The 17,281-nt window shown below is 44.2% G+C and overlaps 4 protein-coding genes across 4 annotated transcripts in view; 2 read left to right on the forward strand and 2 right to left on the reverse strand.

The window, feature by feature from the left end:
* Positions 1–5,401: 5,401 nt before the first annotated feature.
* On the forward strand, positions 5,402–5,713 carry LOC308365271 (histone H4; the record flags this gene model as incomplete). The annotated part of the gene is made up of 1 exon (XM_080838646.1): positions 5,402–5,713. One exon carries the CDS (start codon positions 5,402–5,404, stop codon positions 5,711–5,713), a length of 312 nt encoding a protein of 103 aa, XP_080694772.1.
* An 833-nt stretch (positions 5,714–6,546) lies between these two features.
* LOC308365187 (histone H2B 1/2-like) lies at positions 6,547–6,921 on the forward strand (the record flags this gene model as incomplete). Its single annotated transcript, XM_080838541.1, has 1 exon — positions 6,547–6,921. One exon carries the CDS (start codon positions 6,547–6,549, stop codon positions 6,919–6,921), a length of 375 nt encoding a protein of 124 aa, XP_080694667.1.
* A 737-nt stretch (positions 6,922–7,658) lies between these two features.
* On the reverse strand, positions 7,659–8,036 carry LOC308367405 (histone H3.2-like; the record flags this gene model as incomplete). The annotated part of the gene is made up of 1 exon (XM_080841312.1): positions 7,659–8,036. The coding sequence occupies one exon, from the start codon at positions 8,034–8,036 to the stop codon at positions 7,659–7,661; it is 378 nt and encodes a 125-aa protein (XP_080697438.1).
* Positions 8,037–12,966: 4,930 nt separating this feature from the next.
* LOC308367415 (double zinc ribbon and ankyrin repeat-containing protein 1-like) overlaps positions 12,967–17,281 on the reverse strand; it is a gene marked incomplete at both ends in the record, with an annotated part of 10,884 nt that continues 6,569 nt past the window's right edge. Inside the window, one exon of the mRNA XM_080841322.1 lies at positions 12,967–12,978. Coding sequence (XP_080697448.1) covers positions 12,967–12,978 — 12 coding nt within the window. The remainder of the gene's footprint in view (positions 12,979–17,281) is intronic.

Genomic DNA, 17,281 nt, shown 5'->3' on the forward strand with positions numbered 1-17,281 from the left:
TTGCTGAATTCTACAGATACATTGGACTGATATTCCTTATGGGCATGGTCAAGCTGAATGATGTACGAGACTACTGGAGGAAAGGCCATCCCTGCTACGTCCCTTTAGCAGACCAGGCGATGGCAAGAGGCAGATTCCAAACAATCTCCTGCAATGTGCACATGAGCGACCCAGACGGGGACAGAGTGAATGATGCGAAGAGGGGAACCTCAGCACATGACCGACTGTTCCGGCTCAAGCCCCTCATGAACACTATCCGGAGTGCCTGTAAGGCATTCTATCAGCCTCGCAGGAACATTGCTGTGGACGAGCGTATGGTGGCTTCCCCTAAGTGTGGTTTCAAGTTGTTTGTGCTGGCAGACTCCAGCAATGGGTACACTCTTGACATTTCTGTATACAATGGAAATAACAACTTCATAACAGGGCAAGGTCTCTCTTATGACGCTGTCATGTCACTGATTGACAAAAGATATTTGGGGTCTGGATATCATGTGTACATGGATGAATTCTACACAAGCCCAAAGCTTTTCAAGGACTTGTTTGCTTCCAAGTTTGGTGCTTGTGGAGCATACAGATATGCTCGGAGGGGCTGCCCACGCAGTGCTGTCAATGCACTGACCAAGAGGTCCCCTACAGGAACGTGTCGCTGGATAAGGGATGGTCCCCTGGTGTATGTGAACTGGATGGATACACATGAGGTGAGAGCTGTCTGCTCCACCATCCACGCAGCCTACACTGGGGATGTACGAGAGACAAGAGTGAGATCCAGAGAGGGTGTCTGGTCCTCACAGTCTCTTCCATGCCCGTCACCGGTGGTAGAATACAACAAGTTCATAGGAGGTTTGTATTCATCAGACCAGTATTACAAATCACAACACACGACTGTGAAGTGGTACAAGAAACTCTTTTATCACTTCCTGGACGTTGCTGCAACAAACGCCTTCCTCCTCCACAAAGAACTAATGCAAAACATGCACAAGGACAGCATGAGCCACAAGTCTTTCATGGAGGAGCTCACTGCACAGCTGTTTGGTATCCCACAGGAAACTCAGCCACAGACTTCTCCTGTCCCGAATGCCAGAATGTTTTGCACACCAGTTTGTGAGGTTGAGCCTCCCACCGTTGGTGGCAAGGGGACTCGCCACGTCCGGAAGAGCTGTGTACATTGCAGAGTTGAGAGTCGAAAGGACATCAAAACCCCTTGGAAGTGCGAAGCATGTGATGTCTATCTGTGCCTTGAAACAGACAGAAACTGTTTTGAGGCTTGGCATCATGGGGGGAACTGAAGTGGTTATCGTTTCTTACTTCAATATTCATTGTGTAGGGAAAGGTCAATCTGAAATTATAAGTTTGTAGCAGTGAAAGCACACACACTTTATGAGTGCTAACCTCACATATGTTTAGCTAACTTCTATGTTGACAAGGTTCAGACATCAAAAGTCTAGTTCTGAAACTTTACAGTGTGTTTTTGGTCAAAGTCTGAGCTCCTCTGAAAGTAGGTTGCTTTAAGGGTATGTTTACATTTGATTTAAATAAAGAAATATTTTACTACACATCTTTTTTCCATCATGTTATTATTGCTGAGGTCTTCTAGAATATACTCATATGCCACTTGTGCATCAATGTGAGGGGAGATAAAAGCAACAAGGCATATCAGACTACCTCCAAAAAATCCGAACATGCCTTTGTCCCCTAAGAGGAAAGTCCCCATTGTGTGAAATCAAACCAAGTCATCAAGCTGATGTTACTAGTCTCCTCAATTTAACTTATACAATGAATAGAAAATAAACTGTTTTGATGCTTGGCATAATTGGGTGAACTAAGGAGGACATCTTTTTTCACTAGTGAAACCACACGTACTTTCAGGGTCGGAGATGGGGGTTGAGAGACACATCCGTAGCGGTTAATCGTGGTCTCCTAATGGGAAGTTTGAAGGGTATGCAAAATCACTGTACACATTAAACTTTTAAAGTTGCTTTTAAATTGGTTTAAAAGTTAAATGAATGACTAACCAAGAAGCCAATGCAGCCATATCTCTGACTGAAAACTAAGCCACTATTAGTCTTTTTATAGGCTATACATTTGAGGGAAATGTTTTACACTTGTGAAATTAAAACGGAATACCTATAAGACGTCAATCTCAATCATGTGTGAATTATTCTAATAGTTTATTTGATTTTATTGAGTGAAACATTAATTTGGCCTTTCACCATTAGTCCAAATGGTGACGGTGGTGCTGACGAACGATGATAATGATGAAACTGCGTGTCGGTTGTCGGCGCCCGGAGAGTCCTTAATTCCTGCAGTACTCCAGTATTGCTGCAAGGAAATGTACTTACATGAACTGAAACCAGGTGAAGAGATACGTCCTTTTCTACGTCTTTGATAAATATAAATCTGTACTCAGACGTGAATTTGATCGCACGCAGTTCTGTGCGTAAGTACGTTATATAAATGAGGCCCATTGTCCCAGACGAAAATGAGTAGCATGTGGTGCATGTGGTTAATTTCAGTGATTTGAGGTTTTCAATCGGCCCTAAGATGTGAGGCCGAAGGAGGATCCCATTCTGGGTGATGGCACTGCAAAGAGTGCTGTTACCCCCAAGTTGGCCTGGAACATTGATTTAAGCCCTGTGGCCAATGATATGTCTGCCTCTCCTTCTTACTTTTGTGAGGTTGAACCCTGCCTCATCTATATATGTAAATTCCTGAGGGATGTAAAACTCCCTGAAATACAGTGAAAGACAAGATTGTATAGTTGAGCATAGATTTGGTATTTCAGTACATTTACATGTAAAAAGGTTACGTGTGCAATAGGCAACATTACAGTGCTAAAGTGAACAATACATACCTCCACATACTCAAAAGGCACTCAATAAATCTTGTTTCATCAGAACCTGATGTTTTTTCATGATGCGTGCCAGTGTAGAAAGAGAGACCTGATTGACGGAAAATGACATGGTCTCCAATAATGTTGGGTTGAATTTCTCTGAGCCTTATTGGCCTAAACCATGGTTACGATCTCTCTCTCTCTTGCTGTTGTGCGAATATAATCCTATGTAGAACAAATACATGTAACCTACTGTAAAATGCCACAGGAAGGGGTATCACAAGTGCTGATGTGGTGCATACAATAAACAGCTGTACAAAGATAATTTCTGACCTGTTTTCTCGTCGAAAGGTCCTAATGACAGATGCCACTGTGAATCTGCTGAAATTCGACCGATCTTGTAGTCCAGCCTCTCTGTGCGTCAATCCATGGTTCACAAGTGTGGAGCGAATCTCATCAGACAAATTTGGTCATTTTCTTTGAGCCTCTCCTGCTTCAGGACTTCATGACTCTTCTTTTACCTCTTCCTCTTGCTCTTCAGCTTCCTCTTCATCTACCTCTACCTTTACCTCTACCTCTACCTCTACCTCTACCTCTACCTCTACCTCTACCTCTACCTCTGCCTCTACCTCTACCTCCACCTCGGCCTCTACCTCTGGCACGGCCTCTACCTCTTCTCCTTCTCCTCCTCCGTGGATTCCCCCTCTCACCCTCACTCTTCTCCCTCTGATTCCTTCCATTTTGGATGAAGATATGTGAACTCACCTGCTGCATTTGTATAGTGCTTAAACATGATTGGTGTGTCTACAATTGAGGTATCGTGCGTTAGTGCATTTGATGGCTGTGTTTAACCAGTTGCAACATAGGTGTGGTAATTTGACTGTCAGTGCTTTGGAATTGCAAGGACGTGACATCTTGATATTTTTTTCTGTGTCTAATGTATAGAATTGTGTTTCAAATCACTTGTGTGTATTGTTTTGCAAAACATGTGATGTTGACATGTGCTTATAGTGGTGCAAATATGGGTCTGTTTGGGGGATTATTGTGAGTTGAGAATGATGGGTCTACTTGGCCGCTGTGTCGCTCACAACCACTCCAGGCCAAGATATAAAGCAGGAGACATACAGTAGTCTGTACAGAAGCAGAAGAGTTACACACACACAAGCAAGCACTCACGCACACACAAGCACAAACATAAGCACACTTGTTTTGTTTCATTTGGTCACTTTGTATCCAGGTCAGATTTATAAAAACCTTATTAATGTCAGGAGCCCATTAACCCATTGGCTGAACAAAGTTCTCAGTTGCCTGAACTCATGTAAATAATTGTGCAGTCTGTTGTCAATACCTTCAACTATTCCACATGGTAAAACACAATTTGCAGATCTCACTTTAACTTTTCAGCAAAACTCTAAACACATTCTCAGTCTCAAAACACATTCTGCACTATAATTCTGGTAAACACAAGTGGCAACCATCAGATACAAAGAGAGAATTAATGTCATTGATTGAACACAACCACTCAAAATGTATTCCACTTGTATCAAATGATGTGCCACAACCAATATCAGCCAGTTTAGAGTGCAAACAGGTTGTTGAAGGTGGGGAGGAGAATGTCTGAGAATGGATAGAAGAAACAATGTGAGAGGACGAGAATGAGTGTGTATGCTAGGTGGCCGCGAGGAGGAAGAGGAGTAGTAGTGTAGGTATACTGTAGTAGGCCTACAGTGCATTGTAGGCTGTATAATGCACAATAAACAAGTTGTATGGCCCTGAACATTGTGCTTTCTATTGGTTACAGTACCAGTACTGACTGTTCAATAGAGTTTGACTGGTTGCAGGTTCATATCAACAAAGCACCGGAGTGAGTTGTGAGTAGTGAGATGCAGGGTACAGTACTACGTATATGGGGTACAAGGAGGGGAACGAAACAACAAAAGTTAGAGCAAAGCAGAGTAGTTATTTCTGATACATTTGTAGCTATTATGAGAGAACATGTTTTCATTCATCAAAAGACAATGATGGATAAATAGGAAATTTGATTTAGATTAATAATGTATTTCTCCCTGAGATGTTTTGAACAATGTGTTTTCTATTTTTTGGTGTATTTTTTACTTGAAAGTGTATATCATTTTGATCACTTTGTTTATGACTTGAGAGCAGTGTTTATTTTGAGCACAGGTAAAACTGTTTTGAGGTTTTGTGTTTACAGTTTCGAGAAAATGGGTGACTGTTTCAAGAAATGTGTTTTAGCAATCTTGAAAAACTGTAAGAATCTCAGTGCCCTGTCTGACCCTGTGTCATTTTGTGCATCTGACAAATAAAATACTTGTAACTTGTAACAATCAGAAGCGTGTATCAAAGTATCAATTTCGGTGGCTCTGTGTACTTTGCTACTTTTGTTGGGGGTGGGTGGGGCTGTGGGTACTCTCCATTCTGAAAAGGAGGGACAAGCAAAGGGGAGTGTTTAGTAGTCTTCACCAACGTCCTCTCATTGAGCATGAGTACGCTCACTGCAGCGCAATGAGGTACATCTTTTGACTGTAACAAGACAGAAGACAACCTGAAATCATGTCTGGCAGAGGCAAAGGAGGCAAGGGACTCGGTAAAGGGGGCGCTAAGCGTCATCGCAAGGTTCTCCGTGATAACATCCAGGGTATCACAAAGCCAGCAATCCGTCGTCTGGCTCGCCGTGGTGGCGTGAAGCGTATCTCCGGCCTCATCTACGAGGAGACTCGTGGTGTGCTGAAGGTTTTCCTGGAGAATGTCATCCGTGATGCCGTCACCTACACCGAACACGCCAAGAGAAAGACCGTGACCGCCATGGATGTGGTCTATGCTCTGAAGCGTCAGGGCCGCACTCTGTACGGCTTCGGCGGATAAAGATTTGATCACACATACAAACTGAACCCAAAGGCTCTTTTAAGAGCCACCCAATTGCTTTACAAAGGCTGTATCCCAACGTTGATGGCGTGACACCAACCGACAATATAAAAGTGTTCCCCTTGAATTGGGATTATAATAACTCAGATCAGGCAGGAGATTCTATCATTGGTGCAAATAAATGGCAAGATTATGATCAGACCATTTGCCACATCACTATATTATATAAACAACAGACGTGCCTAACGTGATTAGATCAGTACATTCATTTCTGACCGTAAGCTACCTTGCATTTAATGGTGTGATATAAAAACAAGAACCCCTCTCCTCGCCCGGATGCGTACGGCGCGACGTAAATAAATGTTCTCTTTGGATCGAAGTTTTGTGAATTTATAATTCTTGCAAACTTGGTGTAACATTGGGCTTATACCACGACTCACATATGTGCGTAAAAATGGCAGAATCTCCAGAAACAAAACACAAGTAATTGATTACGCAATCTAAGGCTAGTTTATATATGTATATCTATATATTTGGCATACATCTATTTCGTAGGATTTTCTCCATTTCAACGAAAAGTGCGGGGAATGAGACAAAAGAAGGGGAGGGGGTAACTGCTGATCTGTGGGGGCTGGAGTTGTTTCATTGACCGCCCCCTTCGCTACAAATTGACCAACTGTGCCTGGGCGCTTGGTGTTGGAGGGAAATTACAGAGAATTCTGGACACAGGAGTCTGAAGTGACGCAGTCAGTCATTTGCATAGCACTTTGTATAAAACAGTCACAACCTCACTGAAGCAGCTATATTCTGTTTGCCATAGACAGTGATACATCATGCCTGAAGTAGCGAAGCCAGCACCCAAGAAGGGATCAAAGAAAGCAGTGACAAAGGCTGCAGGAAAAGGAGGCAAGAAGCGCCGAAAGACCAGGAAGGAGAGCTATGCCATCTACGTGTACAAGGTGCTGAAGCAGGTCCACCCCGATACCGGTATCTCCTCTAAGGCGATGGGAATCATGAACTCTTTCGTGAACGACATCTTCGAGCGCATCGCTGGAGAGTCTTCCCGTCTGGCTCACTACAACAAGCGTTCCACCATCACCTCCAGGGAGATCCAGACCGCAGTGCGTCTGCTTCTGCCCGGTGAGCTGGCCAAGCACGCCGTGTCTGAGGGAACCAAGGCCGTCACCAAGTACACCAGCTCCAAGTAAAGACTTCTCTTTACGCACACCAACCCAAAGGCTCTTTTAAGAGCCACCCACCTCTTCCTTGAAAAGTCATTCCAATGCTTTTTGTTTCATGTAAACCGTTTAATTCTCTCCACACTATTTCTCTTACGATAATACAAGACAAGGGTGAGTTTGACTAAAAAGGCCATGGATTCTTTGCGCACAGATAAGGCATGTTCATGACCTGCGTTTAATGTGAATGGCGACCCCAAGCGTCGCTAAATGGCCTTGTTGTGATACAGCTGAAATGTGTCACAAAAGCTTGTATTTTCTTATACACCACTCAAAGGTTTTGACCACTGGCTAAGCCTCAATAAAAATACGCACACTCCACTCTCACAGTGGAACTGTTGCTTTGATGCACGTATGGCACAAAAGAGTCATGCGTGAAAATGTCGCTAGTAGGCAAATGTTGCATTAGTATATCTGGAGTGTTCCACATGTAAAAGGATAGTGAATTATTTAAGCACGTTGCCCATGGATGCAATGTGTTCTATTCAAGACCTGGCAAACGTGAGTAGTTGTGAAAGTAAAAAAGGTGCAGATGCTGCTTAATTCATAAAACACGTTTTGAAAGGTCACGAACTGTAAATAGAATTTAGTGCAGAACACACTGAGCATCGTGTATGTCACCATTGACAACTAAACGGAATAGAGCTTTGATCGACAGTTTGGTGGCTCTTAAAAGAGCCTTTTGATTTCTAGAGTGATGAATGAACTTAAGCACGCTCCCCACGGATGCGACGGGCCAGCTGGATGTCCTTGGGCATGATGGTGACCCTCTTGGCGTGGATGGCGCACAGGTTGGTGTCCTCGAACAGACCAACTAGGTAAGCCTCGCTAGCCTCCTGAAGAGCCATGACGGCAGAGCTCTGGAAACGCAGGTCGGTCTTGAAGTCCTGAGCGATCTCTCTGACCAGACGCTGGAAGGGCAGCTTGCGGATCAGCAGCTCAGTAGACTTCTGGTAACGGCGGATCTCTCTCAGAGCCACGGTACCGGGCCTGTAACGATGGGGCTTCTTCACGCCACCGGTGGCTGGTGCGCTTTTACTTCTTCGGCTCAGACCAAGACCGAAGCAATACAAAAGATCAAGCATGCGAGAGGTAGCGGGATCGATGCCCGCATTCTCCAGTGGCTTGGGCTGTGTAAGACTTCCTTTTCATCACGGCACACAGCAGCTTGTGCTATTTCGAGGAGTACTGCGTCTTTGGCATAGACGACTTTCTGGCCATGCCGAACGCGAAAAGTCTGCGCCCAACGTGGGGCTCGAACCCACGACCCTGAGATTAAGAGTCTCATGCTCTACCGACTGAGCTAGCCGGGCTTTTGCAGCCTGCAGGGATGCCGTCAGTTCACGGCAGAGCCGAGCACGAGACAAACGGCCAACCTCCTGTCTGCCCGTAGGTTGAACGGTGAATCCTTGAGCCCCTTCAGCACCATGCGCAGTCTCTGTGGCGCAATTGGTTAGCGCGTTCGGCTGTTAACCGAAAGGTTGGTGGTTCAAGCCCACCCAGGGACGAAAGTGCCTCTTTTCTGCGAGACGGTTACCAGCCAACAGCGTGTTTCAGAAGGATGTCCTCATCCTCACCTGAACATAGTTCTTCTTCTTCAGGGCACAATGTCTAAAAATGGCCAGTACGGGGATCGAACCCGCGACCTTGGCGTTATTAGCACCACGCTCTAACCAACTGAGCTAACCGGCCACAATCGACAAGTCCTGCCTCTCTTGGCAACAGTCATTCCCCCAAGGACTGAGCAGGTCCCCGTGTAGCAGTCGACTGGCAACTCCTTTTATGGATTCTACACGTCCCCGGGGTTCAATTCCCCGACGGGGAGAGGTTGGCTGTCCTTTTATCTTATGACAAGCTCCTCGTTAGTATAGTGGATAGTATCCCCGCCTGTCACGCGGGAGACCGGGGTTCAATTCCCCGACGGGGAGACGATGGCTGTCCTTTTATCTTTCTTCGGCCCTGGGCTGAGTCGAACAAAGGCCAAGAGGAGAGCCAGCTGCATTGGCCGGGAATCGAACCCGGGCCTCCCGCGCGGCCGTCGAGAAAAGTTTACCTAAACCGACCTAAACGCCTTTTAACATGCATTTCAATGATAGTGCAGTGTGAATGTAATATTCTTTTGGCCACTCTTCCGGTTGTGGCGCTGTTCCGACTTTTTCTATAGACCCGCGGTCCTCAAATTTTGTTTTGACTTCAGGCAAACCTCTAGCGGGAGACGGTCATAGACAAGTCACCGGAGAATCGCCAGATATCACAAAAGACGGTACAAGTGACCAGATCATCGCTACATTTTCGCGTTTATTCACTTCAGTGTTCATTTTCATTCGTCAAAGGTAAGACACGTTGCTTTATTTTCATAAAAGTTAGACTGCTTTGTGATAACATTAGTTCGCTGCTAATTCGCTTGGTTGATGCGATAGAACTGCCCGGAATTAAGTTTGGGGTAATTATGGGCTAAATAATGAATGAACATCATGCTATTTCTTGATATTGTGTGTGGTTTTTAGGTTGTTGGTTAATTTTATATATTCGTCAGCGCGGTATTGACAGTAATGTCGTGTCAGCAGTTGCCTAGCATCACTCGCAGTCGCAGGGTAACGCAGAAGATTTGTGGTGAAATAACACGTCAAAGTATTAATGGACATGATCGTTTTATAAAGTCATGTGTACAGCTTTCATGTCCTGACGTTAAATAGTCTTGTCAGTTCGTTTCTGACAGGGTTGTAATGTTGTGTTGATAAGTTAGCTACCTATACCTCAGCATTGCTAGCTTGCTAAGAGATTGACGCTATAGGCTTGTGTTTAAATAACGTAATAATGCATGAACATGATTGTGTTTTATATTTATGTGTACGGTTTTCATGTTCTGATGTTAACTCATCCTTACACCATGGATTTGACTTGTAATGTGTTGATAACTCGTCAGAATCACTGGCTTGGTAAGAGCTATTGGCTTAATGCATTGCACTAACTGACAGCTGGACTACTAAGGGATTGATACGAGCTCTCTTTTACAATATACAATATAACATACATTTAATGTACAAATTACGTTGTAAATACTATACTAGAACCACAGTAGACTTTCAAACAATCAACTGAAGTCTGTCTACAGTGTTAATCAAATGTAATTTAATTTCCCCTCAGTCTTTGATCTATGCAACACCTCTCCTGCCCCCCTCTCTTCCTTCTCCCATCTTGCTCTCTCTCTCTCTCACACACACACACACACACACACACACACACACACACACACACACACACACACACACACACAGCACTTCTTCTGCCCAGGCTCACAGAATGTGAAAGAACACACAGACGCACGCACGCACACATACACTTAGTTACACTCACAAACACGCCAGGACACACACACACACACACACACACACGCACACAAACTCTCTTTCTCACTCATTCTCACACACAGTCCACTTGTTGTAGACCAGATAGTGTTTGGTTTGGTTAGACTTTCCTTCTCCGTCCACTACAGAAGAGAGAGTGTTTGGTGGCTGTTCAGTTGAGTATCTGACCTCCTTCCTGCTCTCATCTCCTTCCTCTGTTTCAGCAAACCAAGAGAAAGCTGGATGTCGCCAATAAACGCCAGGACCTGCTGTATGACAAGCTGAGGGAACAGAGTGTGAGTAAAACCTCTGTATGTGTGTGTGTGTGTGTGTATGCTGTGAGATGGTGTGTGTGTTTAGATAGGAGTATCTCCCTGTGGTGTGTGTGAAGCCTATTCTCCCTCCTATCTCCCCTCAGCTCTCTCCAGTCATCATGTGTGGGTTGCACAACATGGCGCGCAGAAAACAGATGTGGACACACACGCTAGGACACACACACACTCATGCCTGCACGCACAGCACTTCTTCTGAGTAGAAGTACGAGTATCTACTTAAAACACTGTGTGTGCGTGCCTGCGTGCGTACGTCTGTGCGTGTGTGCATGCATGCGTCTGTGTGTGCCTGCCTGCGTCTGTGTGTGCCTGCCTGCGTCTGTGTGTGCCTGCCTGCCTGGGTGCGTACATCTGTGTGAGTGTGTGTGCGCGTGCGTGCGTCTGTGAGTGCGTATGTCTGTACGTGCCGGCCCGCCTACGTCTGCCCGCGTGCCTGCCTGCTTGCCTGCCTGCGTGCGTGCTTCTGTGTGTGCCTGCCTGCCTGTGTACCTCTCTGTGTGTGTGTGTGTGCGTGCGTCTGTGTGTGCCTGCCTACGTCTGTGCGTGCGTGCTTCTGTGTGTGCCTGCCTGCCTGTGTACCTCTCTGTGTGTGTGTGTGTGTGAGCGTGCGTCTGTGTGTGCTTGCCTGTGTCTGTGCATGCCTGCCTGCCTGCGTACCTCTGTGTGTGCGTGCGTACGTCTGTGCCTGCCTGCGTGTGTACGTCTGTCTGTGTGTGCGTGTGTACGTCTGTCCGTGCATGGGTGCATGTTGTTTGTATGTATCTGCCTGAATCTGTGCCTGCCTGCCTGCGTATGCCTGTGTGTATGCGTGCGTACGGTCGCTGTGTGCGTCTGTGTGTGTGTCTGCCTGAATCTGTGCGTGCCTGCCTGCCTGCGTATGCCTGTGTGTATGCGTGCGTCCGTCTGTGTGGATGTGTGCGTCTGTGTGTGTGTGCCTGCCTGCGTGTGTCTGCGTGCCTGCCTGCCTGCTAATCAAATGTGTTCATTTCAGTCACATAAAAATAATAACTGGTTTATTTTACTGTCCCCTAGGCTCCAGCCTTACCAGGTGTAAAGAGTTTGGCAGTGCCAAGAAGAGAGTGGATGGCCACTGAATTGTTCCAGGCCCAGGGCTGACAGGGGCAGTACAGTGGCTCTGTCCACACCTCTGACAGAAGACTCCAGAAAATTGTGGGAGGCATCTAGGAGAAGCAGCAGCACCAGCCAGAACAGAAGAGAAGATGGACAAAGACCTGTCTTGCCTGTGGACAGCCCAAGTCTGAATTTGAAACTGATGGATCCACTTCTGTTGAGCTGAATATAGCTGTAAAGTTTTTTCTTTCTTTTTTTTCTTTTACTTAATTGTTTTACTTACTTTAACATTAATGCATGACCAGAAACACCAGTTTTCTACTTGTCATATTAACCAGCACTGTATCTATCACTATATACTCCCCCTCCCTATGTATGTACTGTGTCATTGTCATATCTAATTGTTGTCTTAAATTATCCATATTATTTCTAAAACTTACAGTCCAATTATTTCATTTGTCATATATACATTATTTCACATGTTCATAAATAAAACTGTAACTTGCTTTGAAATATTGCACACTGCCTTTTTGTCCTGCTTAAATAAAAACAATATTATAGTATGTATATATCTATATCTCAGCTTAATTACACCATCTACAACAATAGGTTCTGAGTCATAAGAAAGGAGGATTTTAATGATAATTAAGCACACTGTTACAAACAAGTGAAGAACTAGAAAAAACATTAAAAGATTTCCACAAAGACAAAACGTTCTGAGTCATAAGAATGGAGGATTTTAATGATAATTAAACACACTGTTACAATCACGTGAAGACATTAAAAAAAAAAACATTATAAGATCTCCACAAAGACACTGGAAATATGTTGAAGTAGTATTTCACCATATTCAATGTTGTAGCATTTACATTCTATAAACGGCAAAAATATATATTTTTACTTACAAAAACGTAATTAATTGTTAATCTCCACGTATTTTCAATGCTTTTTACTCAAAAATATCACATTCAATAACAACTCGATCGGGATACGAACCCGTTCTTTTGGGGAATCGGAAATAAATAAATAAATGAACGGACCCGGAGAGAATGCTTCGATCCTATTGGCTTGCTGGACTCGTCCAGTATTCTCGACTGGCCCCCGCGGGGCCGCCGTGGATAATTTAGCTAAAAGGACCTAAATGCTGTCCCATGCATTTCCAATGTTACTGCTAAAAAGTGTGGCTGTAATATTATTTTGGCCACAACGACTTTTTGGCGCTGTTCCGAGGTTTTTTAAAGACGCGCCGTCTTTGAAATTTTACTTCAGGCAAACTTCTGACAGGAGACGGGACAAGTCACCAGAGATTCGCTACTTTTATTCACGCTAATGTGCATGCATTTAAGGTAAGCTACGTTGTTTGGGGGGAATGTAAAAATACAGGATTCATTTAAGTTATAACGCCATATATGTCCTGCTTTGTGGTAACATTAGTGTTCGCTGCTAATTCGTTTGGTTGATGACAGGATTTTCTCTCTCAAATTAGACAAGTTTGGAGTAATCATGTGTTAAATAATGAATGAACATAATAACAATCATTGGTATTGTGTATGGTATTCCTGTTGTTACATGATCTTATATTGTAAGGACGGTACTGACACTCATTTAGTGTCACCAATTGGCTAGCATCGCTAGCTAGGTAATGATGTAGACTTGTGGTGAAATGACACGTCAAATAATGAATGGACATGATCGTTTTATATAGTCATGTGTCCAGCTTTCATGTCGTGACGTTAAATAGTCTTGTCAGTTCGTTTCTGACAGGGTTGTAATGTTGTGTTGATGAGTTAGCTACCTATACCTCAGCATTGCTAGCTTGCTAAGAGATTGACGCTACAGGCTTGTGTTTAAATAACGTAATAATGAATGAACATGATTGTATTTTATATTTATGTGCACGGTTTTCATGTTGTGATGTTAACTCATCCTTACACCATGGATTTGACTTGTAATGTGTTGATAACTCGTCAGAATCACTGGCTTGGTAAGAGCTATTGGCTTAATGCATTGCACCAACTAACAGCTGGACTACTAAGGGATTGATACGAGCTCTCTTTTACAATATACAATATAACATAGGCTACATATAATGTACAAATTACGTTGTAAATACTATACTAGAACCACAGTAGACTTTCAAACAATCAACTGAAGTCTGTCTACAGTGTTAATCAAATGTTATGTAATTTCCCCTCAGTCTTTGATCTATGCAACACCTCTCCTGCCCCCCTCTCTTCCTTCTCCCATCTTGCTCTCTCTCTCACAAACACACACACACACACACACACACACACACACACACACACACACACACACACACACACACACACACACACACACACACACACACACACACACACACACACACACACACCACTTCTTCTGCCCAGGCTCACAGAATGTGAAAGAACACACAGACGCACGCATGCACGCACACATACACTTACACTCACAAACACGCCAGGACACACGCACACACAGAAGAGAGTGTTTGGTGGCTGTTCAGTTGAGTATCTGACCTCCTTCCTGCTCTCATCTCCTCCCTCTGTTTCAGCAAACCAAGAGAAAGCTGGATGTCGCCAATAAACGCCAGGAGCTGCTGTATGACAAGCTGAGGGAACAGAGTGTGAGTACAACCTCTGTGTCTGTGTGAATGTGTGTGTATGCTGTGAGATGGTGTGTGTGTGTTTAGATAGGAGTATCTCCCTGTGGTGTGTGTGTGTGAGGCCTATTCTCCCTCCTATCTCCCCTCAGCTCTCTCCAGTCATCATGTGTGGGTTGCACAACATGTCGCGCAGAAAACACATGTGGACACACACGCTAGGACACACACACACTAATGCCTGCACGCACAGCACTTCTTCTGAGTAGAAGTACGAGTATCTACTTAAAGCACTGTGTGTGCGTGCCTGCGTGCGTACGTCTGTGCGTGTGTGCATGCGTCTGTGTGTCCCTGCCTGCCTGGGTGCGTACGTCTGTGTGAGTGTGTGTGTGCGTGCGTGCGTGCATCTGTGAGTGTGATGTCTGTACATGCCGGCCCGCCTACGTCTGCCCGCGCGTGCCTGCCTGCCTGCTTGCCTGCCTGCGTGCGTGCTTCTGTGTGTGCCTGCCTGCCTGTGTACCTCTCTGTGTGTGTGTGCGTGCGTGCGTGCGTGCGTCTGTGTGTGCCTGCCTACGTCTGTGCGTGCCTGCGTGCGTACGTCTGTGTGTGCATGAGTGCATCTGTGTATGCATGCGTGCATCTGTGTGTGCTTGCCTGTGTCTGTGCATGCCTGCCTGCGTGTGTACCTCTGTGTGTGCGTGCATGCGTCTATGCCTGCCTGCGTGCGTACGTCTGTCTGTGTGTGCGTCTGTGGGTGCATGGGTGCATGTTGTCTGTATGTGTCTGCCTGAATCTGTGCGTGCCTGCCTGCGTATGCCTGTGTTTATGCGTGCGTGCGTGCATCTGTGTGGATGTGTGCGACTGTGTGTGTGTGTGCCTGCCTGCGTGTGTCTGCGTGCCTTCCTGCCTGCTAATCAAATGTGTTCATTTCAGTCACATAAAAATAATAACTGGTTTATTTTACTGTCCCCTAGGCTCCAGCCTAACCAGGTGTAAAGAGTTTGGCAGTGCCAAGAAGAGAGTGGATGGCCACTGAATTGTTCCAGGCCCAGGGCTGACAGGGGCAGTACAGTGGCTCTGTCCACACGTCTGACACAAGACTCCATTTAGAAAATTGTGGGAGGCATCTAGGAGGCCCAGGTCTAAATATGAGACTGATGAAGGAGCTTTAATGTATTTATTGAAATCTCACATGCTCTGCCCCTGATGCTGAGGTCTTCACCATGACAACAGTGCACATTCACATGTATTGAACACACGCATAAAGTACTAATTAAGGGGATGTATGTCTATGCTTGTCAGTTTCATTTAGTCATTGTGAAAAGGTATATTTGAAAGCTGGCCTTAAAATGTTCCATATCATTTCTGAAATGCTTATCTTATGATTACCATACTACATTTGTAAAAACCATGCAGTCCTATTGATACATATAATTTGATGCGTATATTTTGTCAGTTATATATTTGACTTTCTTTTATCTGTGCACATAAGACTGAATGTTAAACTGACCTCAATGCATCAGGCCAGCCAGGCAGATGCTCCCTTTTGATCAAGTTTCCATCTTTTTAAAGGGAAGTTTGTCATTGTTAATAGCTATTTGTTAGTCATTTTCTTTTGTCATTGTTAGCAGTTATATTTAATTGTTGGCCTTAAATGATACATGTTATTTCTAAAACATGTATCTTTACATACAGTCCACGCTATTCCATTTGTGTAAATATTGAGACAAGTACAAATTATTTCAGATAATGTCGATAAAACTATGATGACTAATAAAAATTGAACTTTCTTTGAAATATTACACACTGCCTTTACTCCTGCTTAAATGAAAACCATATAGCTTTTTCTCAGCGTAATTATACCATCTACAACAATAGGCTCTGTGTCATAAGAATGAATCCAAGTCTGCTGGTTCGGTTGATTTAAGCACTGCAGGGGATATTAATAATAAACACACTTTGACAAACAAGAGAAGAACTAAACAACATTACTACATTTCTCCAAAGATACTGACAATCTGATGGAGTAGTAATTGTACTATGTTCAAAGTAGTAGCATTACTATACATTTGATAGAAACTACAAAAAAACTAATTTTACATAGAAAGTTGTAATTGTTTTTTTAATCCCCAAGTATTTCCAATGCTTTCTACTCATTTATTTCACATTCGATAACGCCTCAATGGGGATACGAACCCTCTATCTTGGGGAATATAAAATAAATAATCAAATGCACGGACCCAGGAAAATGCTTCAATCCGATTGGCCGGTAATCCGTTACAGGAATACACGACTGGCCATTTTTTGGGAGTTGTGGATGGCTAAGCTTAACTTTCTTAACTTTTCCCATTCATTGTCTTTGGTAGTCTTAACACTACGGATGCAATATAACTTTGGCCACCGGTGGATATGTTGGCGCTGTTGAGCAGTCGAATTTTTTGGGAGTTGTGGATGGCTAAGCTTAACTTTCTTAACTTTTCCCATTCATTCTCTATGGTAGTCTTTACACTACGGATGCAAAATAACTTTGGCCACCGGTGGATATTTTGGCGCTGTTGAGCAGTCGAATTTTTTGGGAGTTGTGGATTGCTAAACTTAACTTTCTTAACTTTCCCCATTCATTCTCTATGGTAGTCTTAACACTACGGATGCAATATAACTTTGGCCACCGGTGGATATTTTGGCGCTGTTGAGCAGTCGAATTTTTTGGGAGTTGTGGATGGCTAAGCTTAACTTTCTTAACTTTTCCCATTCATTCTCTATGGTAGTCTTAACACTACGGATGCAATATAACTTTGGCGCTGTTGAGCAGTCGAATTTTTTAGAGCCGCGAAACTTTGAAAAAAGTTTATTCTGAGGAAACGGTGGAGACGACAGGTCAAGCGACTCGCTACTCGGATTTTATTCAGTATTCATCGATCTAAGGTAAGATATGTTTTTTAGAATACATTTACAGCAACAATATTAAAAGTAACACC

Source organism: Sprattus sprattus (genome assembly GCF_963457725.1).
Source record: "Sprattus sprattus genome assembly, chromosome: 1".
NCBI classification, from domain to species: Eukaryota; Metazoa; Chordata; class Actinopteri; order Clupeiformes; family Clupeidae; genus Sprattus; species Sprattus sprattus.